We start from the raw sequence: 23,611 nt of genomic DNA, 5'->3' as shown, positions 1-23,611 counted from the left end.
GGCTGGTGTGGTGGGGTCCCTTGCACAGGATGGGACGTCAGTCTCAGAAACCCCCTACAGGGAGAGACATAAAAAGTTCCTGAATAAATCATAATTCGGTAGCAGGCAGTTCCACAGGTTAACTTACTTATATGGAGAGAGACAGAGAGAGCAGGAGGCATTCAATTACCACTGTCTTTTTGTCAGCCAGAGCTTATATCACATCTGCTGAGGCTCTGGGCTCCTGGAACCTGGTGTCTTATGCAAATGATATGGAGATTAAATTTGCATGTTTGACCATGCATTTGTTAATTTGCATAGCCCCGCCCCTTTCTCTTGCGGTAGTAGTAGCTGTACTAACCACTAGGGGGAGGAGATGCACGTGCCCTGTAGGTTGAGATTACATTAGTGGGCTGCTGCTCTGACTGAAGGTGGCCTCTAGGCGGTGGTGTGTTCCCAGATGGTGGCTTTCAGCACCAGCAAGTGTTGGCTCTATGAATGGCCTCACCATAGGAACCCCTGGGGCCCCCTAGAGGACATTGGAAGTGGTGTATTTTGTTACATTTAGCCACCGATTAAGGGTCATTTTCTTGGGTTTCATCGGCCCAAGCAGACCCACATCTGACTCATGGGCCCATCTAGCCTGGTATCCTGCCCCTTCCCTACCACCCCAGATCAGACCCAAGGGCCCATCTAGCCCAGTGTACCATCTCTAACAGAGGCCAATTCCCCCTACCCCTCGTTAATCGGAGGTGAGTTCAGACTGGAAAGCATGAGACTTATATCCCTTTTAAACAAATGTATTTAAATCCCTTAGGAGTATAATTCTGGCATTCCTATTCTCCAAGGAAAGGTCCTGTTTGGAATCCTGCTAAACTCTTGGCCCTAGTCCTATCCTGTGCCAATGAGTTCCACAGTTTATGTGGAGATTTCAGGACAATATTTTCAATGCCTATTTAGTGCAGTGTGGTCCTGGTCCATCACCGGGGTTCCCAGGTGCATCCGTAATACAGATAATAAATAATCGTTATTTCTTTCCAGGCAGGTAACTTGCAGTGTGGATTTTCCTGTCTGTTGGCTGTTCCGTCTCACTAGTGAGAACACAGAAAAGAGCTTAGAGGAACGTTAGCCTGGCGCGTAAGGAGCTGAAATGGTGCGAGTACTCCTGAGTTCTATTCCTGGCTCTGCCACAGACCCCGTGTGATGTTGGACAAGGCTCCGAATCTCTTTGGGCCTCACTTTCCCCATCTGTAAAATGGGGAGAATAATCCTGCCTTTGTTGGGTTAGAGCTTCAGGACAGGGACTTTCTCTCCCTGTGTGTCTGGACAGCGCCTGTCACAACGGCGCCTTGATCTCAGTCAGCGGGGTCTGTGCAGTGCCCGGCACAAGGGGAGACCTGATCTCAGTTTAGGCTTCTATGGTAGCATCATAAACATAAACATTATAGTGAGACAAGGGAAATATCGTTGATTGCACCAGCTTCTGTGGGAGAGAGAGAGATCAGCCTTCAGCTCCCCAGGGTTCTTCGTGTCTCAAGAAGAAGATCTCTGTGCAGCCCGACAGCTTGTCTATCTCTCCAGGAGAAGCTGGTCCAATAATCGATATCCCCTCACCTGCCTTGTCTCTCTATTACAGCAGGACCAACCTGGCTGCAACACCACTGCAATAAACAGATCGTCCTGTTCTCGGTTTCGATGTCGCAGCCGATCAGTTCCCAAATTTCAGCCACTGTTCTAGGCATCGCGGGGCAGAGCCCTGCACATGTTGGGGGGAAGTCGGAAACCCAGGAGAAGGAGATGGGAGATGCCCAGAGCCCCCAGCATCGGGTTAGCAGAGCCAGCAGCATCAGCTGAATCTGGAATGGTCAGTAGGTCAAGGACCCGGTTGATGATAGAAATTAACCCTTCCCAGCATCGCCCAGCTCGGCCTCCCAGGGGGCTGCAACCTGTTGACACCCTGACTAACTGATCTGCCAGCCAGCCACAAAAGTAATGGGAATGGGGGGAAGGCAGGAGCGGGGGCACACGCAGCCCCTGTCATGGATGCCCTGAACTTGAGGGGGATGGGAGGAGGCCCCCGGGCAGCTTGTGGGAGGGCAGAAGGATGCGAGGAGCCGAAGGGGATGGTGCTTTGAGCTCAGACAGCAGAAGCAATGACACGTGCAACCCTCTGGGTAATTTACCTTCCCCAGCAGAAGACACTGACACTTGGGGATCCTGGGCTCCCATCCAGGCTCCGGAGGGTGGAGCGCTCTCGTGGGCACAGAATCTCCCGCCCATTGCCCCCAAAACTGGACCCCCATCCTCTCCAGCCCGTGCCAGTCCTGTCTCTTCCCCACCCCGGCTCCTCGTCCCAGTCTCCTTGTCCAACCAGCCCCAGCCTTCCCACCGCCTGCCGGGTCTCCATCCCAGCTTCCCGCCCCTCCTCCATCTCCCCGTCACAGCGTCTCTGCTCCCCTGGTCTCTCTCAACTCCTCGCCCGAGTCTGCTCCTTCCAGCTCCCCCCTTGCTCTAGTGTTTATCATCTGTGTTTGAATCAGACGCTTCCTCCTCTGCACTGCCTGGGTGCCAGGACTGCAGGGTCAGTAAGACCCCAGAAGCAGCAGGCTCCCGGCTCTCTGTTCGGCTGCCTGGCCCCAGTCCTGTCCGGAGGAGAAATTACAGTCAAAGTCCTGCTCTGGCCCTGCAGCCCTGGGCTGGAGCAGGTTCAGTGCGGCCAGAACGGCGACGAGATTTTAGCTCTTGCCAAGCATCTTCTGAGCATGCACATTTTCGAAGGCTTCTCACGCGGCCAAATTTGGACCGATTTTCATAGTGACAGCAAGAGACACCGGCCTGGCATGAAGGCTGACTCCCTACCCCCACCGCCTGGGACCAGGCCACTAGAGCTGTTAAAAAAAGATGGCAAGAAATGTTTTAACGTGGGCGAAACGCTGTAATTTTTCTTGCCTCTCTCTTGGGAATGGATTCATTGTTTTGGCTGAAATTCTCCCCGAATATTCAGCTTGTGGTAGACACCCACCAGTATGGAAAATTTCAGCTCAGGAAGAGTCAACTGGAAAGAGTGTCATGCCTGAGTTAGCCTGGGTTAGCTTTAATAGCAGGCTGGGCTACCAGCACAGTCTGCAATGCCAAAATGACTCACCTGGAGCTGAGATGCAGCCACCTCTGGGGAGGGAGAACGGGGGAACAGCTGCCTACCAGGACTGGGGGGCACAGATGAGGGCTGTGGTCTTTGAGAAGAAGATGATTAGCCAGGGAGCCCTGAATAGCACAGTGGTCGTCAGTGGGGTATGGTGCTTTGCCCCTAAATTCCCCATCATGCCAGCCCCTCTTCCCCACCCCTCTCCCCAGTGCCCATCACCCCAGCCTGGATCTACCCTTCCCAGCCTACCCCCCTAGTCCCCTGCCCCCTAGATTACCGTCTCCGGTGGCTCCCGTGAAGCGCAGGGCTCCTGTCTTAGGATCCAGCTCACGTTCACCAGCCACAGGCCGAGCTGCCCAGATCTGCCTTCTCCCCCGTGTATCAGCCCCAATTTAACCAGCAAGGTGCCACCCTCTAGATCAACATCTGCAGGAGCCAGCTGCCAAAGCCATTCCACCTGCCACTTCCTCATTGTGATAATGGGCCATTGAGGATTGCTGGGCGGGCAGGAGTGGGGGGAACTCTGGGTGCTGTGAGTGGTCTGAGAGATGGACCGTAGACACGTGGAGCAGGGTGAGGGCAGCTGGGCTTTATAGGGTGCCATGGGGAGCGCTGGAAAAGGGGGGACCGCTGCCTCTGTCATTCTCCCACTGACCCTATGGGCTCCCCTTACCTCTTCCCCCAAGTCCCATTATGCCTCTATCCCCGTTCCCAGCATCCTTTGTACTCTCACAGAGTTCAGGCCGGAAGATTAGAGGGTCTAGTCTGACGCCCTGTGAGCCCAGGCCAGAGAATTTCACCAGCTACCTTTGTATCCAGCCCACCCCTTGGGATCGACTGAAACATTCAGCCCTCAGCAGGCCAGGCTGTGCTGGGGGCAGGGAAGAGGACCCAGGTGCCATCCATGCCCGGGGCCCTTGCCGTGGCAGCTGAGAGATGCCCCGATGAGCCCAGCAGCTGGCAGCTACAGAGGGAGGCGAAAAGCTTCCACAGTCCCTGCCAGTCTGCCCTGGGGGGAAATTCCTTCCCAGCCCCATATCTGGCAACCCTGCCCCACCGGCCAGGCAGCCAGAATGAGGGTTTTCTGGACAGTTCAGAGCACTGAACCAGTCAATGTCTATTCTCCAGCTGTGGCTGATCTCAGGTGCTTCAGAGGAATCGGGGCTGGGGTGGGAAATCCCAGATACTGGTCAATTGTACATGTGGGGGGAAAGGGATTCCTTCCTGACCCCTGCAGGTGACCAGCTGAAGCCCTGAAGCATGAGACTGGATTATGGTCATTGTCTTAGTGCAGAGCTGTGTTATGAGCAGGTAGCAATGCAGAGGAGCATCAACCAGCCAGCCCCAGTCTCCTCCCCAGCTCCCAGTCCCAGTCTCTCTGCCCAGCCAGCCCCAGCCTTCCCTCTCCAACCCCCATTCACAGTTTCTCTCCTGCCCCAATCTCTCCAGCCTCCTTGTCCCCATTTACTCCAGCGTTTTGGGTAAAGTTTTCCAAAGTTCCAGGCAACTGGAAATGGGGTCTTGTAACGTGAAGCTTTGGGCAACCTTAATAACAGGCTGTGCAACCAGGTCTGTTTATAATGTCGTGACGGCTCATCTGATGCTGAGATGCAGCCACCTCTGGGGTGAGTCAGCCGTGAAGTAGCTGCTTAGTGATACCGCATGGGGATGGCTCATCTGGCGCTGAGATGCAGCCACCTCTGGGGTGGGGTGGCTGGGGAACAGCTGGACAGTGACACCGCACAGGGACGGCTCATGTAGTGCTCAAATGCAGCCACCTCTGGTGTGGGTCAGCTGGGAACAGCCACACAGCACCGTTGTGGGGTGTAGAGGGCTGGGATCTTTGGGGAGAGGATGGTTAACCAAGGAGCCCTGGGTAGCAAGGTCCTTAGCAGTGGGGTACATCCCCTGGCATCCCAGATCCTACTCCTACCCCACTCCCCAGCCTGGGTCTGCACCTCCCTGCAGGGACTTCCAGCCCGCCTGCCCCCAGAGCTCTCCTGCCCCTAGATTATCGAAATCCAGCGGGTCCAGCAAGAGCGCAAGACCCAGTGCAGAGGCTGAGCTGCCCAGAGCTGCCTTCGTCCCCACTCGTCTGCCAGCTGCCGCCCTGCTAGACCCAGCATCTGGCAGCCAGCTGGGCAGCTGGTGAGGCATTTTCACCTGCCACTTCCTGGTCGAGACAATGGGCCCTTGAGGAACACTGGGGCTGCAGAGGGAGGGGTTGGTTTGACAAGGGAGTAGGGGGGCGTGAGGTGCTGGGCAGCTGGGGTGAGGCTTTTTCACCTGCTACTTCCTGATCGAGACAATGGGCCATTGAACAACCCTGGGGCTGGCAGGAGAGAATCTGGTTTGATGAGGGGAAGGGTGGGCAGGAGGGTAGGTGCTGTGGGGGAGGGTGGTGCCAGCCGGTCACGATTCAGGTAGCAGACCCGGTGCCGACCATCCCTGGAGCGCAGCGGCTCGTCGTGCGTCCCCAGCAGGTCGCTGTCAGACTTCTTGTCCTCGTCCCAGGCCTGGAGGCGGAGCTGGCTGGTCTCCTCCACCCGCATAGGCCCCAGGTCCAGGCAGATGTCCTGGACCGGGTTGTCGGCGTCCCACACACTTTCCATCTGCACCTCCCGGCCCTGGAAGGAGACCTTGATGTAGGCATCGGTGCGGCTGGTGTAGTTGCCCCACAGGGCGTTGGCTGTTCCACCGTCACCATCAGCTTCCTCTGGCCCCGCGAGCAGCACATGGTGTTGGTGGAGCCGTCCCCAGGGCAGACGCAGGAGCAGGAGTCCTGGGCGCTGCACCGGGTCCCCGGGGACCTCCCCAGGGCCTGCTCAGCGATGAACTCGCTCACCGCCTCCCTCAGCGCCTCCCGCTTGGGGTTGTTCTGCCTCACCAAGGTGTGGATGGGGTGCAGCGAGTAGGACACCAGGCCGGGGTGCCTTTGAAGCTCTCCATCCAGGCCGAGAAAACCTCGGCATCCTGCCCCTCAGAGAACAGCAGGTTGCCGTGGCTGTTGCCGCCCGTCACCTCAGTGTGACGCTCGCTGTAGGTCTCATGGAAGCTCCGCTTGAAGTTCTGCTTCTTCTTCTGCTCCTCACACTGGCTGAAGGCCACCTTGGCCTTGCCCTTCCCGCCCCCCATGCTGACGGAGGCCTCCAGGCTCAGACAGTCCTTGACCTCGTCAGCCGTCACCCCATCCAGCGCCGCCTCGCAGACCCTCACAGCCGTCACGTCCCGCACCCGGCCCCCCAGCTGCAGCTGGGACATGTAGTGGGTGCCGTAGGTGTTGATCAGCTGACGGTACTTGAGGCGTGAGCTGCGGGTATAATCCTCTGGGAGGTCCCTCAAGGCCCGGGTGAAATGGCTGGTGAGCGGAGATTTGTGGGTAACGCGGAACCTGGGAGAGAGAAATGGCCACCATGTGACGTACCGTCGGACATTGGTCTTTTGTGGGGGTAGAGCTCAGTGTTATAGATCCACAGACTCTAAGTCCAGGAGGGACCGTCCTGGTCATCTAGTCTGACCTCCTGGATAACACAGGCCAGAGAACTTTCCTGAATTAATTCCTGTTTGAACTAGAGCAGGTCTCCTAGGAAAAAAATAAAATAAAAACCATTCCGGATTTCAAAATTGTCCATGATGGAAAATCCACCATGGCCCCTGGGGAATTGTGTCCCTATCTCCTGCCTGAACTTGGCTAGCTTCAATTTGCAGCCATCAGACCCGATTAGACCTTTGTCTGGTAGATTGCAGAGGCCATGATCAAAAGCTTGTTACTTGTGTAGATTGGATAATCTATTCTGAAAATGTGAGGCCACTACGAACCTTCCTGTGCCTTTACGGAACTGAAAAGCTACTCACAATTCTTATTATACACGATCTTTGAAGAATATAATAAATTATAGTCTTGTGATCTAGTTACTGGTTTCATCATGTGAAAGATTTCAGTCACCTAAGGTCAGGCCTAGGAGGAGTTCTGTTTTCTGTCAAGGCAACAGGTCTCAGGTGTGAGAGGAGATAACCCTATTGGCCAGAGAACACCTCTTAATGTTTACACTAGCTCTGAAATGCAGCTGATAATGTGCACATCTTTAATCTATTTCCTTGTATGCCTTGTTTTGAAAGACATGTGTCCTTCAGATTCATGCTTTGTAGCCAACATCTGACAGAAGGCGTTAACTGCAAGGTGTCTACAGTATCGATGGGCAATTGTAAATCTTCGAACCTTTTCATCAAAAGATAAACAGCTCAGCAAGATTGTCTTATCAAATACTAACAAACGTGCCACTGCGTTATCAAGAGCTAAGAACGAGGTCATAAAAGTGTCATTCCTATTTCAGTATTATTAAATTACTTTCTTTTAGATGCTCTCTGAAGTCTTTATTCTTTCAACTTGAAGGCAAACACTGATGGATGGGGGCTCGAGTCAGTTCTGTGTTATCTTGTTGAAAAGGAACTCCTAGGTATTGAACCTGGTGCTTATTAATGCTACTCCACCTGGCAGAAGGGTACCAGTAAAAAGACACAGTTTCCTCAAAAATCTTCCAATCTAAGGGCTGGTCTACACTAAAGTTATAAATCGACCTAAATTACGCCCACCTCCGCCCCGCCCCCTGCTCCTCCTCTCACCAGAGGCCCCGCCCCTTGGCCATGCCAGAAGCCAGAGATGGGGTGTGGTAAGAGCCGCGACAGCCGCCCAGGGAGATGGGTCACTGTGGGGAACCCAAGGGCAATGGAACCTTTGTAAAAGTGTGTGTGTATGTGTGTGGGGGGACAAAGTGGCAGAGGAATCGCCCCATCACCTCTGGGCCCCATCACCTCCCCCATTGCCCCAGCTCCCTTCCATGGCCTCACACCGCAGGCCCACCACACTCCTTGCCTCTTGACCACAGAACTTCCCCCCACCCCACCCCACAATGCCTACCCATAAGGCCGGCCCTGTGTTTATCTTATTTCCAAACTCCGCTGCCTTCATGTATTGGCACGAGGATACACATGCCACAATTAAAACTCCCAGGCTCAGAGTGGAGTAAGATCTAAGAGTGGAGTGGAGACAGTCTACAAGCATTAAGCGCTACAATCCTCCTCTAGTGAGACACTCTCGTGGTCTCAGTGTATCAGGATGCACCCAACAGGGCCACAATGACAGGATTCATATTAGAGAGACAAGGAGGGTGATGTCATATCTTTTATTGGACCAACGTCTGTTGGTGAAAGAGAGAAGCTTTTGAGCTCCCAGAGCTGAAGAAGAGCTCTGCAGGGGCATGGTGCCGGAATGCATGCTTGCAACATAGTGGGGATGCACTCAATCCCGGAGTGTAAGGGTTCAGCTTTTAGGTGCTGACTCTGTGGGTGCTTCTGGGTCAGAGCGCCAGCAGAAAAATGGTGGTGGATGTGATAGGTTGTTACCCCCAGAGTGCAGTCTAAGAGCTGTGGGAACCGCTGTGTCCCCTAACCCTCCAGTTGGGCTGGTCCCTCTCACACTACTCTGCTGGTGTTTCAGCCAGCCTCTCCAGGCCCTATTATCACCCAATATGACAGCAAGTGGGGCCACACAACTGAGCTACCTGAATGCTTTACCAAAGCCACTCAAGGACAGACAGAAGAAAACAGCCCACTTCCCAGCTCCCCAGGCTTGCATCCTTGCTGGAGTATTACCCAATATTCTCCCACCTTGAACTGCACAGGGGTCTGCACAATGCAAACTCATTAATATAGTTCACTTTCCCCTCGATGTGGGAAGGATATGCACAACAAGCCCGTGTTAACCAAGCTGAGATTTTCCAGAGACTTCATTCAAAACACACTACGATAAAACATATAACAAGTTTATTAACAACAGAAAGATAGATTTTAAGTGATGATAAGTGATAGCAAACAGATCAAAGCAGATTACCTAGCAAATAAACAAAACTGCAAACTAAGCCTAACGTACTTGATAGGATTTGAATTAGCAATTTCTCATCCTGACTGATGATACAAGCAGGCTTGTAGATTCTTAAGGCACCGAATTCAGTTGCGGTGTAGCCTGGGTTCTCCTCCCCTGTTCCAAGTCCTTTGTCTTTCAGGTGTTGAGTTGTCGGGGGGAGTGAAGACAAATCATGCTGTCACTTCCCACCTTATATAGTCTGCTCATATGGTGGGAATCTTTCGTTCAAAGCTGAGCTCCCAGCCCAGTTTGTGGAAAAACACAAGTACACCTCTACCCCGCTGTCCTCGGGAGCCAAAAAATCGTACCACGTTAGAGGTGAAACCGTGTTATATTGAACTTGCTTTGATCTGCCGGGGTGCGCAGCCCCCCCCCCCCAGAGCAGTGCTTTACCGTGTTATATCCGAATTCGTGTTATATAGGGTAGCGTTATATATGTCGGGGTAGAGGTGTACCAAAATGGAGTTCAGTGTCGTGTGAGTCATAGCACCCATTATTTACAGGCTGGCTGAAACATTTACAGGAAGGCAAATCTCTTCCATGGTCCGTCTAGCCTGGTATCCTGCCCCCTCCCTGCCAACCCAGGTCAGACCAATGAGCTTATCTAGCCTGGTATCCAGTTTTGCACAGTGGCCAACACTGGAATAACCTGCCCTCCTAGGGGGACTTTCCTCCAGACCCTCATTAATCAGAGGGCAGTTTAAGCCCTGGAGCATGACCTTTACTCTCCTTCCAAATATATTTGTTTTAAACCCTTAGGAATATAATGCTGGCTCTTCCGTCCTCCATGTGAAGATCCAGTTCCAAATCTTGACTCACATCCTGTGCCAATGAGTTCCACAGGCTACCTGGGAATTTAGAGCTAGCCTTTCTAACTAGGGGAGGGATAGCTCAGTGGTTTGAGCATTGGCCTACTAAACCCAGGGTTATGAGCTCAATCCTTGAGGGGGCCAGTTAGGGATCTGGGGCAAAAATTGGTCCTGCCTAGTGAAGGCAGGGGGCTGGACTCACTGACCTTTCAAGGTCCCTTCCAGTTCCAGGAGATTGGTATATCTCCAATTATTACCTTACCTTAACCTATTTCCTTTGAGTATTTAATGTTATCAGGTTGTGTGTGGGGGCAGAGTGGGGGCTGGGAGTCAGGACTCCTGGGTTCTATTCTCAGCTCTGGGAGAGGAGTGGGGTCTAGGTCAGGAGTTGACAAACTTTGTTCCCTGAGGCCCACCTGTGCAGCTGCAGTGGGCACTGCAGCCCATTATTAACACGCGCCTGTCGGGGAGAGGGAAACTGTGGGGCATTCACAGCCCCTCGTCTCAGCAGGCAGCCCTGTCCCAGGCACCCAGCCAGCACCTTGGCGCGCCTCTCAGGCACCCCCTGCCTAGGAATGAGGGAAGTGCTCGGGGGCGACCAGGGCTGGGCAGAGGCTGGGCCAGGCCGTTACCTTGATGGTCCCAATCACCCACTGCCAAGCCCTGGTCCCTGAGGAGGGGCTGTGGGGCCGATACTCCAGGCCTCCCAATAGCCATTGGTGGCGAGGTGCGGTGGCTCGGCGTGGGAACAGCCGCAAAGCCTCCAGCCTTCTCCAGCCACTCTGGGAGCCGCCATTTCTAGGTGCTGGCCCCTTCTCCTCACCCTCCGCCCACCACCCGGCAGCTCCGCTTCAGCCTCTGCCACCCACTGGGGGCGCTGGGTTCCTCTGGCCCTGGCTCCCACTCCACCAATGTACTCAGTTTGTGGGGGCAACATCATCCCATCCCCCCCTCCAACACCGCCCATGACGGACCACCCAGGACAATGTCACGGCCCATCGTTAGGGCACGGCCCACAGTTTGGGAACCCCTGCTGGATAGGGTCTTGTAGCTGGGAAAGGCCTCCTATCCCCTCCGGGATCCCTTGGCAATACTACTAACCTGTAAATATCACCTGTGTGCTATTAATACCCCATAACAAAACTGACCGTCTCCTTGGCTCCCTTTTCTACCCACCCCACTCTGTCCCTGACAGAAATGCTTCCCTTGACTGGCATTAGCCACTTTACATTGGACTCCCCGTTGCAGCAAACTCACCCAGATGTCTAGCTCCCCTGTCTTGTCATGCCTCGCTCCCCTCCAGCCCATTACTCTTCCTAGTGCACCCAAGCATGTATTGAACCTGCTAATTTCTAACCTGCTCCATCTTGTTTCATCCTAGTGGGGTTAGAAGAATGACACAGATTCCTGCTTACAAAACTTCCTTTCACAAATGTTTATTGAGGCAGAGAGACACATTTGCAAAGAGCCAGAGATCTAGAAGCCTCCCAGAAGCAAATCATTTTGTGGTGGAGCTGCAAACCTGCATGACAGTTTTCCATGCTGAAGATATTTAACTTGCAGTCAGTAGGGTTCAGAGTTAACAACCATCATTCATCAGTTAACTGCATCATGGAGCTATTAATCTAGGCTTTCAGCAGATGTAGGTAGGCATGGGCCAGGAAGACACTTTAATCCCAGAGTCAAGGGGAATTTGCCTTTTCCAATGTGACCCTAATGCAGTGCCATCTCCCTGAGTCTGCTGACAGTCAGAATCAAGAGCCCTGTGGACTGTCCTCCTGGGTGTTAACTGTGAATCTTACCAATGGCAAATGATATATCAGCATCACTGCTGATCATATGTGCAGGGAACATCCAGCTGGATGGTGTTTGGGGTGTGTGCATTTGGGATGAAATAATTAACAGCAGAGCTGCTGGGTAATTCTGGAAAGCAACAGAAACAACAGTTAGAGAACAACCCCCTAATGAATCCTCCCCCTGGGAGCTCAGCCTATCCGCTGGGTGTTTAGAACCATGTCCATCCCTGGAGTATCTTTGGGTTTCTGCAGAGGATTAATCACTGAAGCCACAATAGGACAGGGGCTGATCTTTGCTCCTGATGATCTCTTGGGTGGGTGGATATGTTAGGTGGTGGATTGGTTGCACTGCCTGCAGACATTAGTTGTCTGGTTGGTTGGTTGGATGTACTTCATACATTCATTGGCTGGTTGGTTGCCCTGGTGACACATATTGGTTGGTCTGACGGATTGGTGGATATGTTGTTAGGGTGGTTGGTTGCGCTAGGTACAGATGCTGATTAATTCATGGATGGATTGATGAATGAAAACATTGGATTACTGGACATTGGTTGGTTTCATAGATATGACGGAAGCACTGGATACATTGTACTGGTCACTGGATGTTGTACTGGTCACATACATTGGTTGGTTGGAGAGAGAGCTTGGATGCACTGCATACATTCATTGGTTGGATGGATGGATAGATAGGTTTGATGCACTGCATATATTGGCAGGTTTGTTGGGTGGATATACACATTGGATGGATAAATGGAAGGATGGGATGTTTTGGTTGGTTGGACACACTGGATGTATACATAGGATATAGTGGATATAGACATGGATAGGTTAATTATCTGGATAGTTTGGATGCACAGGATACATTGTTTGGATGGAAACATTAGATGCACTGGATACATGCACTAGTTGCTTGGATATGTTGGAAGCACTGGATACAACGGTTGGTGTATTGATTGGCTGGATGGAGATGTTGGATGTAGGGGATACATACATTAGTTGATTAGATGGATAGCTTGGATGAACTTGATACATTCCTTGGTTAATTGGTTTGATGGACACATTGATGCACGGGATACAGACGTTGGTTGGTTTGTTGGCTAATTGGTTGGAGAGATTCCATGATGTATGGGATAGATATATTGGTTGCACGGATGGATGGATAGCTAGGATGCGCTGGACACAGACATTGGTTGGTTGACTGGAGACGGTCAATGGATATACTGGTTCGATGGATCAGGATTAGGCAGTTAGTGGTGGGATATTTTTCCAGAGGGATCTGTGAGGGGGACCAGTCCATGGAATTGGGGAGGCTTTAACTTAGTAGACACCAATTACCAAGCAGAAATGACAGCATGAAGCCCCGTGGCATCAGCAGAACAGGAACTAGGAAATGCTTTGAAGGACAGGGAGCACAGTTCTTCAACACACACCCATGCCCTTCTCCGATTCCCTACCCAGGGCGCTCACCAGAAGGGCTCCTTCCCCTTGGCTACGCTGTGCTGGTGGGGCTGGGGAACATACTCAGAACAGCTCCGGCCCTGAAGGTGGGGCCCACAGCGCAGACTGTAGTGGAACCTGAGGTGGCCGTGTTTCAGGTAGCACTCCCTGTGATGGGGGCCCCCAGACTTCAGTGGGATGTCGCAGGCACCCAGCAGGTCGTCATTCCAGCCATTGTCTTCGTCCCAGACCTCGACACGGAGCTGGCTGGCGTCAGTGACACGGACAGAGCCAAAGTCCATGAGTCTGTTCCAGACAGGGCTTTTCCGGTTCCAGATGGTGGCAGTCTGGTTCTCTCTCCTGTCAAAGAAGACCTTGACGTAGGCATCCGTAGCGGTTAGAGTGTCACCCCGCAGATCACTGGCTCGCACCACAGTCACCGTCAGCCTCGCCAGGCCCCGCTCCAGCGAGCAGCACATGGTGTTGGTGAAGTTGTCCCCGGGGCAGACGCAGGAGCAGGGGTCGAGGGTGCTGTGCCGGGTCCCCGGGGGGCAGCTCTTGGTGCAATCCATCCGCAGGGCCCTCTCACGGATGTACTCGCTCACTGCCTGCCCCAGCGCCTCCCGCTTGGGGTCGTCCTGCCCCAACAAGGTGTGGATCGGCCTCAAGGAGTAGGTGAGAAGGCCAGGGAGGGACTTCAGGGTTTTTACCCAGTCTGAGAAGGCCCCAGCGTAATTCTTGGAGAAGAGCAGGTCATTTGTGTTTTGCCCTCCCTCCTCCTCTGTGTAGTGCTCCCGGTACATCTCGTGGAAGCTCTGTTGAAATTTCACCCTCTTCTTCTCCTTGCAGCTGCTGAAGCTGGACTGGTCTGAGCCCACCCCGGTATTCAGGGCCACCTCCATGCTCAGACAGTCCCTGATCTCGCTGATGGTCAGCCCATCCAGCGCCGCCTGGCAGACCTGCACCGCAGTCACGTCCCGCGCCCGGCCCCCCAGGGACACCTGGGTCATATAGTGGGTGCCGTAGGTGTGAATCAGATGATGGTACTCCAGCTTGGAGATCTTGTTGTACAGGCTGGGAAGGTTCTTCACCGCTAGGATGAAATGACCGGTGAGTGGAGGTTTTCCGCTGATCCCAAACCTGCTCCAGGGACCCAAAGAATTTATGAGAGAGTTAGAACATCCCCGATAGCCAGCCAGGCCCAGATCAGAGCTGTGACCCTAGGGGAGAAATGCCCCTGTCCCGTTCCTCCACCCAGCACAGCTTCCAAACCTCCAACCACATCACAACTGGTGCCCGTAGAGGTGCCGTTCTCCCAACCCCTGGAACAGCCAGTCCCCCCACCCTGGGGCCAGATAAGACCTGCCCCCACCCCCAGAGAGGAAAGGCCCCGTGTCCTATTCCCCACCCCTTTGAGCCAGCCAGTCACTTGCCCCAGGGCCGGATCTGAGCCAGATCCCCTGTGGCTCAGCACCCAAATGCCAGAGGACAAGGGCTCCCTGCTATCTGGTAGTGAGTCTCAGCTGGCCTGACCAGTTCAGTGTCCCTCACCTCACTCATGTCATCACCTGCACCTAAGAGGGGCCATGTAGGCTACCGACAGCAAGCTAACCCCACGCCGCTCGTTGCTCTCAGTGCGAGGCATCTCTACGGAGGACACATCCAAACACGCACACGGGTGGGAAATTCTGTTATCAGAGTGCGTTTGCCAGGCAGGGCGAGAGGTACTCCACCCTGGACAAAGGACTGGGCTTCTCTGCCTGGAAGGCATCTCCAAGGCACAGTAAGAGACATGGGGACTGCAAATGAGGGTCAACAGGACCATCAAGACGACAGGGGGAGGAGAGTGCAGGAAACAGATCGATTTGGGTGGACTTTACTATGGCGGAGTGACCCTAAGGGGAATCCATTGCAAAGGTTCACTGGACTATCAAGGCAGGGGCAGAGGACCCCAAATGATCCTTCACCTAAGATGAGAAAAGACCCAAGCACATTGGACTCGGTGGGAGATCTCGACCGGAGGGGCGATCAGCCATCTCGCTGGAAGGTAGATTGATAAGGAAACTGCCTTGCACAAAGGCTGTGCCGCGTTGTGTTCCGGCTTAGCCACCAGAAAGTGCTTCTCACCTCTATTTGCTTGTCACCACTTATGTCCTTACCCCTTGTGCTTCACCTCACTGCCCCCCTCTCTCCCTTACTGCAGAAACTTGCTAACCCCACCCTGTGCTGGGTTTGATGTTAAGTGCATGTGAACTCCAGTTAGCCCGGCAAGCTGCTGAGTGTTGTATCTTTAAAGGAACCTTAAATCTCTCCGAATGGGCCACAAGAGGGATGGAGATTGCAAAGCACCCGGTTTGGGAGACACTCGGGACGGGAAGCGTGTTAGCGACATTGACCAGCATATGGCTGGGGAGGAAACACGCAGGCTGCTGGGATCAGAGCTGATTTGCTCACGGACATTCAGTGACGGCTTGTGAAATATCCAGACAAGAGACCCACAGAGGCAGAGCCTCTTGAAGCATTTAGGGCTACAGGTCAGGCACTCACACAATCCCTCACTGGCCTGGTTCACACCCTAGAATGAGACAGCCGCCTACAAGGGAAAGGCCCTGGAGGGCTGGTGGTACCACTGTGCAGTCGTTTCCCAGCTGCCTCACCCAAGAGGTGGCTGCACCTCAGCACTGGTTGAGCCAGGCTGGTGTGACATCACTGCACACTTGTTACCCATTTGCCCCTCCCCAGAGCTAGCTGCATCTCAGTGCCTGACGAGCCATCCTCATGCTGGGAGGTCTCCGTGCTGCTGCTTACCTGTAATATGGACAGGAAACCTCCTGGCTTACAAAGGCATATTTGTCCTTCCGTGACTTCTGCATGATGAATTTGGCCAGTTTGGAGCGTGAGCCGGCCAGCCCCACCTGCACATTAACCTTGGGCTCCACGGGCACTTTCAGCCCCACCTTCCAGTCGTTCTGCACCACAGACGCTGCTGACTCCATCATGCCCATCGCCGACTGCTGCACCGAGCTGCTGAGCTGCCACTGGCACAAACCGTGGACCCTCCAGTCCACCGCGGCCAGTGGAAGCCTCTGCCACTGCCCTCCCTGCAACGGGTTCCGGCACAGGGTGCAGGTGCCATTCGGGCTGCGCCACTGGCTGGTGTCCACCACGTGGACCCCAGTCCGGCCCAGTGTGGTCATGTCAATCCCCTGACCCACCAGGTTGTGCCCAGGCACAAAGTTTGCTTTCATGCAGGCAGCAGCTGTGCCTGTCTGGCAGCTGGGGGAGACCTCGGGGAGGAGGAATAGGAGGAGGAGGAGGATGCAGGCACTAGGTTTGGGCATGGCTGGTACGATGGGGTCCCTTGCACAGGAGGCAACGTCAGTCTCCAAAACCCCTACAGGGAGAGACAGAAAGAGATCCCTCATGAATCATAATCCAGTAGCAGGTAGTTCCACAGGTTAACCTGGTTATATGGCGAGCCAGAGAGCCAGAGGCCTCCAATTACCACTGTCTCCGTCAGCCATATCTTACATCACACCTGGAAACTGCTGGCTTTATGCAAATGATACAGTGACCAATTTGCATGTCTGAACAGGCATTTATTAATTTGCATAACCCCACCCCTTTCGCTTGCAGTGTAGCTGTCACTCACCACTAGGGGGAGGAGATTGTTGCACGTACCCTGTAAATTGCAATTACATTAGTGTGCTGCTGCTCTGGCTGGGCCTGGCCACTAGGGGGCGGTGTACGCCCACACAACACCCAGGGCTTGCGAGACATTAGTCCCCAGCGGGTTGGCAGCGAGGCCAGCGAGCGCTGGGACCACACTGGGCACGAGTGGCCTCACCACAGAAACTGCGGGGCCCCCTAGTGGACATGCAGAGTGGTGGATTTGGTTACATTTAGCCACCAGTTGTGGTCATATTCTAGGGTTTCTTTAGCCCAATCAGAGTGTGTGTGTCATCTCTAACAGAAGCCAATTCCCCCTGCCCCTCGTTGATCAGAGCTGGATTCAGACGGTGAAGGATCAGATTTATATCCCTTTTAAACACATGTATTTAAACCCCTTAGGATTATAATTCTGGCTTTCCCAATCGACAAGGAAAGTCCTGTTTGGAATCCTGCTAAATTCTTGGCCCTAGTCCTATCCTGTGCCAATGAGTTCCACAGGTTATGCGGAGATTTCAGGACAGTATTTTCAATGCCTATTTAGTGCAGTGAGGTCCTGGTCCATCACCGGGGCTCCCAGGTGCATCCGTAATACAGATAATAAATAATCGTCATTTCTTTCCAGGCAGGTAACTTGCTGTGTGGATTTTTCTATCCCTTGGCTGTTCTGTCTTGCTACTGGGAATGCAGGAGAGAGCTTAGCGAAATGTTAGACTTGCACTTGTGGAGTGGAAATGGAGGCAGGACTCCTGGGTTCTATTCCTGGCTCTGCCACAGACCCCTGTGTGATGTTGGACAAGCCTCTGAATCTCTCCGGGCCTCAGTGTCCCCATCAGTAAAATGGGGGAAATGGTACTGCCTTTGTCAGGTTAGAGCACTGGCGCTTTGGGACAGGGACTTTCTCTCCCCGTGTGTCAGGGCACCACCCATCACAAGGGGGCCCGGATCTCAGCCAGCGGGGTCTGCTCACGGCCCAGCACAAGGTGGTCCTGATCTTGGTCAGGGTCTTTGCTTCACCTACCACGATGGGACCCTGATCTCGGTCGGGGCCTGGCACGGGGGGTGGGGAGAGGGTTAGTCGGAGTCTGTGCAGTGCCTGACACAAGAGGGGTCCCTGGTCTTGGTCGGGGTCTGTGCAGCGCCTGGCACAATGGGAACCTAATTTTGGTCAGGCTCTGTGCTGCACCTGGGATGATGGGACCCTGATCTTGGTTAGGGTCTGTGCAGCTCCCAGCACAAGGGGGCCTTGATCTCACTCTAGGCTTCTCATGGTAGCACAATAAACAACGGCATATTAGCGAGACCAGGCAGGGGAGGGAATATCTTTTATTGCACCAAGTTCTGTGGGGGAGAAAGACCAGCCTTCAGCTCCCCAGGGCTCTTTGCATTTCAGGAAGCAGAGCTCTGTGCATCCCGACAGCTTGTCTCTCTCACCCGCAGAATCTGGTCCAATACTCAACCGAAAAGAGTGTCATACGATGGGAAGCCTGGGTTAATTTTAATGACAGGCTGGGCTACCAGCACAGTCTGCAATGCCAAAATGGCTCACCCAGAGCTGAGAGGCAGCCGCCTCTGGGGTGGGGCAGCTGGGTAACAGTTGCAAAGCTATGCTGCATGCGGCTGGCTTGCCTGGGGCTGAGATGCAGCCACCTCTGGGGCAGGTTGGTAACAGCCACTCAGCAAAGCTGCACAGGGGTGGCTTACTCGGCCCTGCGATGCAGCTGCCTCTGGGGTGGGGCAGCTGGGAACAGCTGCCTACCAGCATTGCAGGGCACGGATGAGGGCAGTGGTCTTTGGGGAGAAGCAGGTTAGCCAGGGAGCCTTGAATAGGACAGTGGTTGTCCGTGGAGTACGGTGCTGCCCCCCCCCCCTAAATTTCCCATCATGCCAGCCCCACCCTTTGCCCCAACACCCGTCACCCCAGCCTGGATCTGCCCCTCCCAGCCCATCCCCTAGTTCCCTGCCCCCTAGATTACCCTCTCCGGTGGATCCAGTGAAGCGCAGGGCTCCTGTCTCGGGATCCAGCTCACAGGCTGAGCTGAGCTGCCCAGATCTGCCTTCGCCCCCGTGTCTCAGCCCCAATTTAACCAGCGAGGTGCCACCCTCTAGATCTACCTCTGCAGGAACCTGCTGGGCAGCTGTCACCTGCCACTCCCCCCATGGAGACAATGGGCCATTGAGGATAGCTGGGCGGGGGGGGGGAGGGCTATGGGTGCTGTGAGAGGTTTAGGGGGTGGGTGTCATGATGGGCTGTAGATGTGTGGAGCGGCCGGGGGGTGAGGGTGGCTGGGGGTTACAGGGTGCCAAGGGGAGCGCTGGCAGAGGGGGTGCCCCTGCCTCTCTCCCTCCTCCACTGACCCTATGGGGTCCCCTGACCCCTTCCCCACAGTCCCAGCCTGCCCCCCCAGCCACACTCCCAGCACCCTTTGCATTTTCACAGGGTGGAGGCCAGAAGAGCTAGTCTGACGCCCCGCGAGCCCAGGCCAGAGAATTTCACCAGCTACCTTTGTATCCAGCCCACCCCTTGGGATCGACTGAAACATTCAGCCCTCAGCAGGCCAGGCTGTGCCTGGGGCAGGGAAGAGGACCCAGGTGCCACCCATGCCCGGGGCCCTTGCCGTGGCAAGTGAGATATGCCCCGATGATCCCAGCAGCTGCCAGCTACAGAGGGAGGCGAAAAGCTCCCACAGTCCCTGCCAGTCTGCCCTGGGGGGAAATTCCTTCCCAGCCCCATATCTGGCAACCCTGCCCCACCGGCCAGGCAGCCAGAATGAGGGTTTTCTGGACAGCTCAGAGCACTGAACCAGTCAGTGTCTATTCTCCAGCTGTGGCTGATCTCAGGTGCTTCAGAGGAATCGGGGCTGGGGTGGGAAATCCCAGATACTGGTCAATTTTGCATGTGGGGGGAAGGGATTCCTTCCTGACCCCCTGCTGGTGACCAGCTGAAGCCCTGAAGCATGAGACTGGATTATGGTCATTGTCTTAGTGCAGAGCTGTGTTATGAGCAGATAGCAATGCAGAGGAGCTTCAACCAGCCAGCCCCAGTCTCCTCCCCAGCTCCCAGTCCCAGTCTCGCTGCCCAGCCAGCCCCAGCCTTCCCTCTCCAACCCCCAGTCACAGTTTCTCTCCTGCCCCAATCTCTTCAGCCTCCTTGTCCCCATTTACTCCAGTGTTTTGGGTGAAGTTTGCCAAAGTTCCAGGCAACTGGAAACGGGGTCTTGTAACATGAAGCTTTGGGCAACCTTAATAACAGGCCGTGGAACCAGGTCTGCTTATAATGTCGTGACGGCTCATCTGGCACTGAGATGCAGCCACCCCTGGGGTGTGACAGCTGTGAAGTAGCTGCTCATTGATGCTGCATGGGAATGGCTCACCCGGCGCTGAGATGCAGCCACCCCTGGGGTGGGGGTGGCTGGGGAACAGCTGGACAGTGACACTGCACAGCGACGGCTCATGTAGTGCTCAGATGCAGCCACCTCTGGTGTGGGTCAGCTGGGTAACAGCTGGACCGAGATGCTGCCGAGGGACGGCTCACCTGGTGCTGAGGTGCAGCCACCTCTGGGGTGGGTCAGCTGGGAACAGCCACACAGCACCGTTGTGGGGTGTAGAGGGCTGGGATCTTTGGGGAGAGGATGGTTAACCAAGGAGCCCTGGGTAGCAAGGTCCTTAGCAGTGGGGTACATTCCCTGGCACCCCAGACCCTACTCCCTACCCCACACCCCAGCCTGGGTCTGCACCTCCCTGCAGAGACTTCCAGCCCGCCTGCCCCCAGAGCTCTCCTGCCCTTAGATTACCGGTATCCTGCGGGTCCAGCAAGATCGCAAGACCCAGTGCAGAGGCTGAGCAGCCCAGAGCTGCCTTCGTCCCCACTCGTCTGCCAGCTGCCGCCCTGCTAGACCCAGCATCTGGCAGCCAGCTGGGCAGCTGGTGAGGCATTTTCACCTGCCACTTCCTGGTCGAGACAATGGGCCCTTGAGGAACACTGGGGCTGCAGGGGGAGGGGTTGGTTTGATGAGGGAGGAAGGGGGCGTGAGGTGCTGGGGTAATGAGGTGCTGTGGGGGAGGGTGGTGCCAGACTTGGCGCTGACCCTCCCCGGAGCGCAGCGGCTTGTTACACGTCCGAGACCTGGAGGTGGAGCTGGCTGTTCTCCCCGACCCGTGGGGACCACAGACCGGGTTGTCGGTGTTCCACACGGTTGCTGTCCGCACCTCCCGGTCCTGGAAGGAGACCTTGACGTAGGCGTCGGTGCCGCTGGTGTAGTCGCCCCACAGGCCGCTGGCCCGCTCCACCGTCACCGTCAGCTTCCCCTGGCCCCACTCCCGCGAGCAGCACATGGTGTTGGTGGAGCCGTCCCCGGGGCAGACACAGGAGCCAAGGGCGCTGCGCCGGGTCCCCGGCGGGCAGCTGTGGGTGCAATTCCTCCACAGGGCCCTCTCGGTGACATACTCGCTCACCGCCTGCCTCAGCGCCTCCCGCTTGGGGTTGTCCTGCCTCACCAAGGTGTGGATGGGGTGCAGCGAGTAGGACACCAGGCCGGGGCTGGCTTTGAGGCTCTCCATCCAGGCCGAGAAAACCTCGGCATCCTGCCCCTCAGAGAACAGCAGGTCGCCGTGGCTGTTGCCGCCTGTCACCTCAGTGTGACGCTCGCTGTAGGTCTCATGGAAGCTCCGCTTGAAGTTCTGCTTCTTCTTCTGCTCCTCACACTGGCTGAAGGCCGCCTCGGCCTTGCCCTTCCCGCCCCCGATGCTGACGGAGGTCTCCAGGCTCAGACAGTCCTTGACCTCATCAGCCGTCACCCCGTCCAGCGCCACCTCGCAGACCCTCACAGCCGTCACGTCCCGCACCCGGCCCCCCAGCTGCAGCTGGGACACGTAGTGGGTGCCGTAGGTGTTGATCAGCTGACGGTACTCGAGGCGTGAGCTGTGGGTGTAATCCTCCGGGAGGTCCCTCAAGGCCCGGGTGAAATGGCTGGTGAGCGGAGGTTTGTGGGTAACGCGGAACCTGGGAGAGAGAAATGGCCACCATGTGACGTACCGTCGGACATTGGTCTTTTGTGGGGGTAGAGCTCAGTGTTATAGATCCACAGACTCTAAGTCCAGAAGGGACTGTTCTGGTCACCTACGCTGACCTCCTGGATAACAGAGGCCAGACAACTGCCCTGAATTAATTCCCGTTCGAACCAGAGCAAGTCTTCTAAGGAAGAAAATAAAAACCACTCCGGATTTACAAGTTGTCCATGATGGAGAATCCACCTTGCCTCTTTGTAAATTGCAGGACCAAAACCAACTAAAGAAACCAGCTATTTCCCCCTGATTTAAATGTCTGGGTATTTCTCATGGATTGTTGTGTCTTAAAGGGCACTTAGCAGCCTCAGCTGGAACACGATGAGGTTTTCTGTCTGGGAATGGCCTTCGGTTTTAGAGGGAACTCTCTGAGTTTAACAAAATGTGTCGTGCCGATGAGGTGAGCTCGGACGCTGGTTAAAGCTGAGCTCTCCGCTAGCCGTGTAAAGCGTTTCCCCAGAGCAGGTCTGATTGTCCAACCGGCTCCCCGGCCCTGCTCCCTATTCTAACCCGAACCTGACTTCATTCCGCTAACCCCTAAACCCTGCTCCAACGTTATCCCAGCTCCCCTCCCCTAACCCTAACGTAACCCCTACGCTAACCCGAACCCTGCTCCCCTTCCCAGATCAGAACAATGGCAATGGGCCCATCTAACCTGATTTCCTACCCCACCCCTGCCAGATCAGAGTCAGACCCATAGGCCCATCTAGCCTGGTATCCTGCCCCATCCCTGCCACCCTGAATCATGCCCATCTAGCCTGGTATCCTGCCATCTCCCTGCCAAACGAGGGCAGACCAGTGGGCCCATCTAGCCTGGTATCCAGTCTTACATTGTGGCCAATTCTGTCCTCCTGGGGGCGCTTTCCTCCTGACCCTCATTAATCAGAGGGCAGTTTAAGCCCTGGAGCATGACATTTACACCCCTTCCAAACATTTGTTTTAAACCCTTAGGAGTTTAACTCTGGCTTTTCCCAATCTCCATGTGAAGCTCCTGTTCTGAATCCTGACTCGCATCCTGGGCCAATGACTTCCACAGGCTATGTGGGTATTTAGGGATAGTATTTCCTTTGAGTATTTAAGGTTAGTGGGTTAGAGCCGGGGGGCTGGGAGCCAGGACTCCTGGGTTTTCTCCCCAGCTCTGGGAGGGGAATGAGGTCGAGGGTTAGAGCAGATTTGAATGCACAGGGATCTATTCAGGCTTTCATCATACTTCCTAAATGAGTCATACAAGTTGGCAGAGTGTGTGCGTGTGCGTGTGCGTGTGTGTGTACAGCTGGGGCCGTGGAAAGTTGCCAAACCAGCCAATCATTTGCCAGCTGAGATGCTGTAATGAGCCAGCTCAGCATGAGGGAGGGCCAGTGGGTGAAAGGAGAGCGAGGTATTTCCGATACACGCCTCCCTTTCCCTACCAAGCGCTCCCAGCCCTGAGGGAGGGAGGGGTCCGGGCAGCGCGATGCCGGGCAGCGGAGAAGCAGGCAGAAAGGCCAGGGCAGGATTTCTGACTCACAGCTCAGTGATTGCACGTGGAGCGCTGCTGGCAAGAAAGACGCCGTTCGTTGTGGTCGCTGAGATCAGAACCCAGCCCTGATTGCACTGGTGTCAGGGGGGGTCACTGCAGATTTTCTCCAGGGTCACTGAGATCAGCGCACACACAATGGGGGCGCTGAGCTGTGGAGGAGCCAGTCCCTCACCCTCATAACTCACACTCTAAACAGACAAGACATCTCCAGGGTGAGGAAGGGAAAATGAGGCACAGCACAATGCAGTGACTTGCCCACAGTCACGCAGG

General features: G+C 55.0%; 2 protein-coding genes and 1 pseudogene across 2 annotated transcripts; all 3 read right to left on the bottom strand.

Annotated features, from left to right (window-relative positions):
- Window positions 1–5,406: 5,406 nt before the first annotated feature.
- LOC120404105 lies at window positions 5,407–7,770 on the bottom strand (annotated as a pseudogene).
- A 5,345-nt stretch (window positions 7,771–13,115) lies between these two features.
- LOC120405359 (perforin-1-like) lies at window positions 13,116–16,430 on the bottom strand. The gene is made up of 2 exons (XM_039538931.1): window positions 15,898–16,430; window positions 13,116–14,229 (listed from the first exon to the last, which is right to left on the bottom strand). The coding sequence occupies exons 1-2, from the start codon at window positions 16,428–16,430 to the stop codon at window positions 13,116–13,118; spliced, it is 1,647 nt and encodes a 548-aa protein (XP_039394865.1).
- A 4,118-nt stretch (window positions 16,431–20,548) lies between these two features.
- Window positions 20,549–22,348, bottom strand: LOC120404104 (perforin-1-like). The gene is made up of 3 exons (XM_039536106.1): window positions 22,344–22,348; window positions 20,847–21,760; window positions 20,549–20,559 (listed from the first exon to the last, which is right to left on the bottom strand). Exons 1-3 carry the CDS (start codon window positions 22,346–22,348, stop codon window positions 20,549–20,551), a joined length of 930 nt encoding a protein of 309 aa, XP_039392040.1.
- Window positions 22,349–23,611: the final 1,263 nt, after the last annotated feature.

This window comes from Mauremys reevesii, linkage group 4 (genome assembly GCF_016161935.1).
Source record: "Mauremys reevesii isolate NIE-2019 linkage group 4, ASM1616193v1, whole genome shotgun sequence".
Taxonomy (NCBI): domain Eukaryota; kingdom Metazoa; phylum Chordata; order Testudines; family Geoemydidae; genus Mauremys; species Mauremys reevesii.
Note: the sequence above shows the minus strand (reverse complement) of the source record. Positions and strands in the feature narration are given on the sequence as shown.

Coding starts and splice junctions, on each gene's coding strand:
- LOC120405359 (XM_039538931.1), bottom strand. CDS start 16,430: ATGCCCAAACCTAGTGCCTGCATCCTCCTCCTCCTCCTATTCCTCCTC. Junction 14,230..15,897: donor GTTTCCTGTCCATATTACAG/GTAAGCAGCAGC, acceptor TCCCTGGAGCAG/GTTTGGGATCAGCGGAAAAC.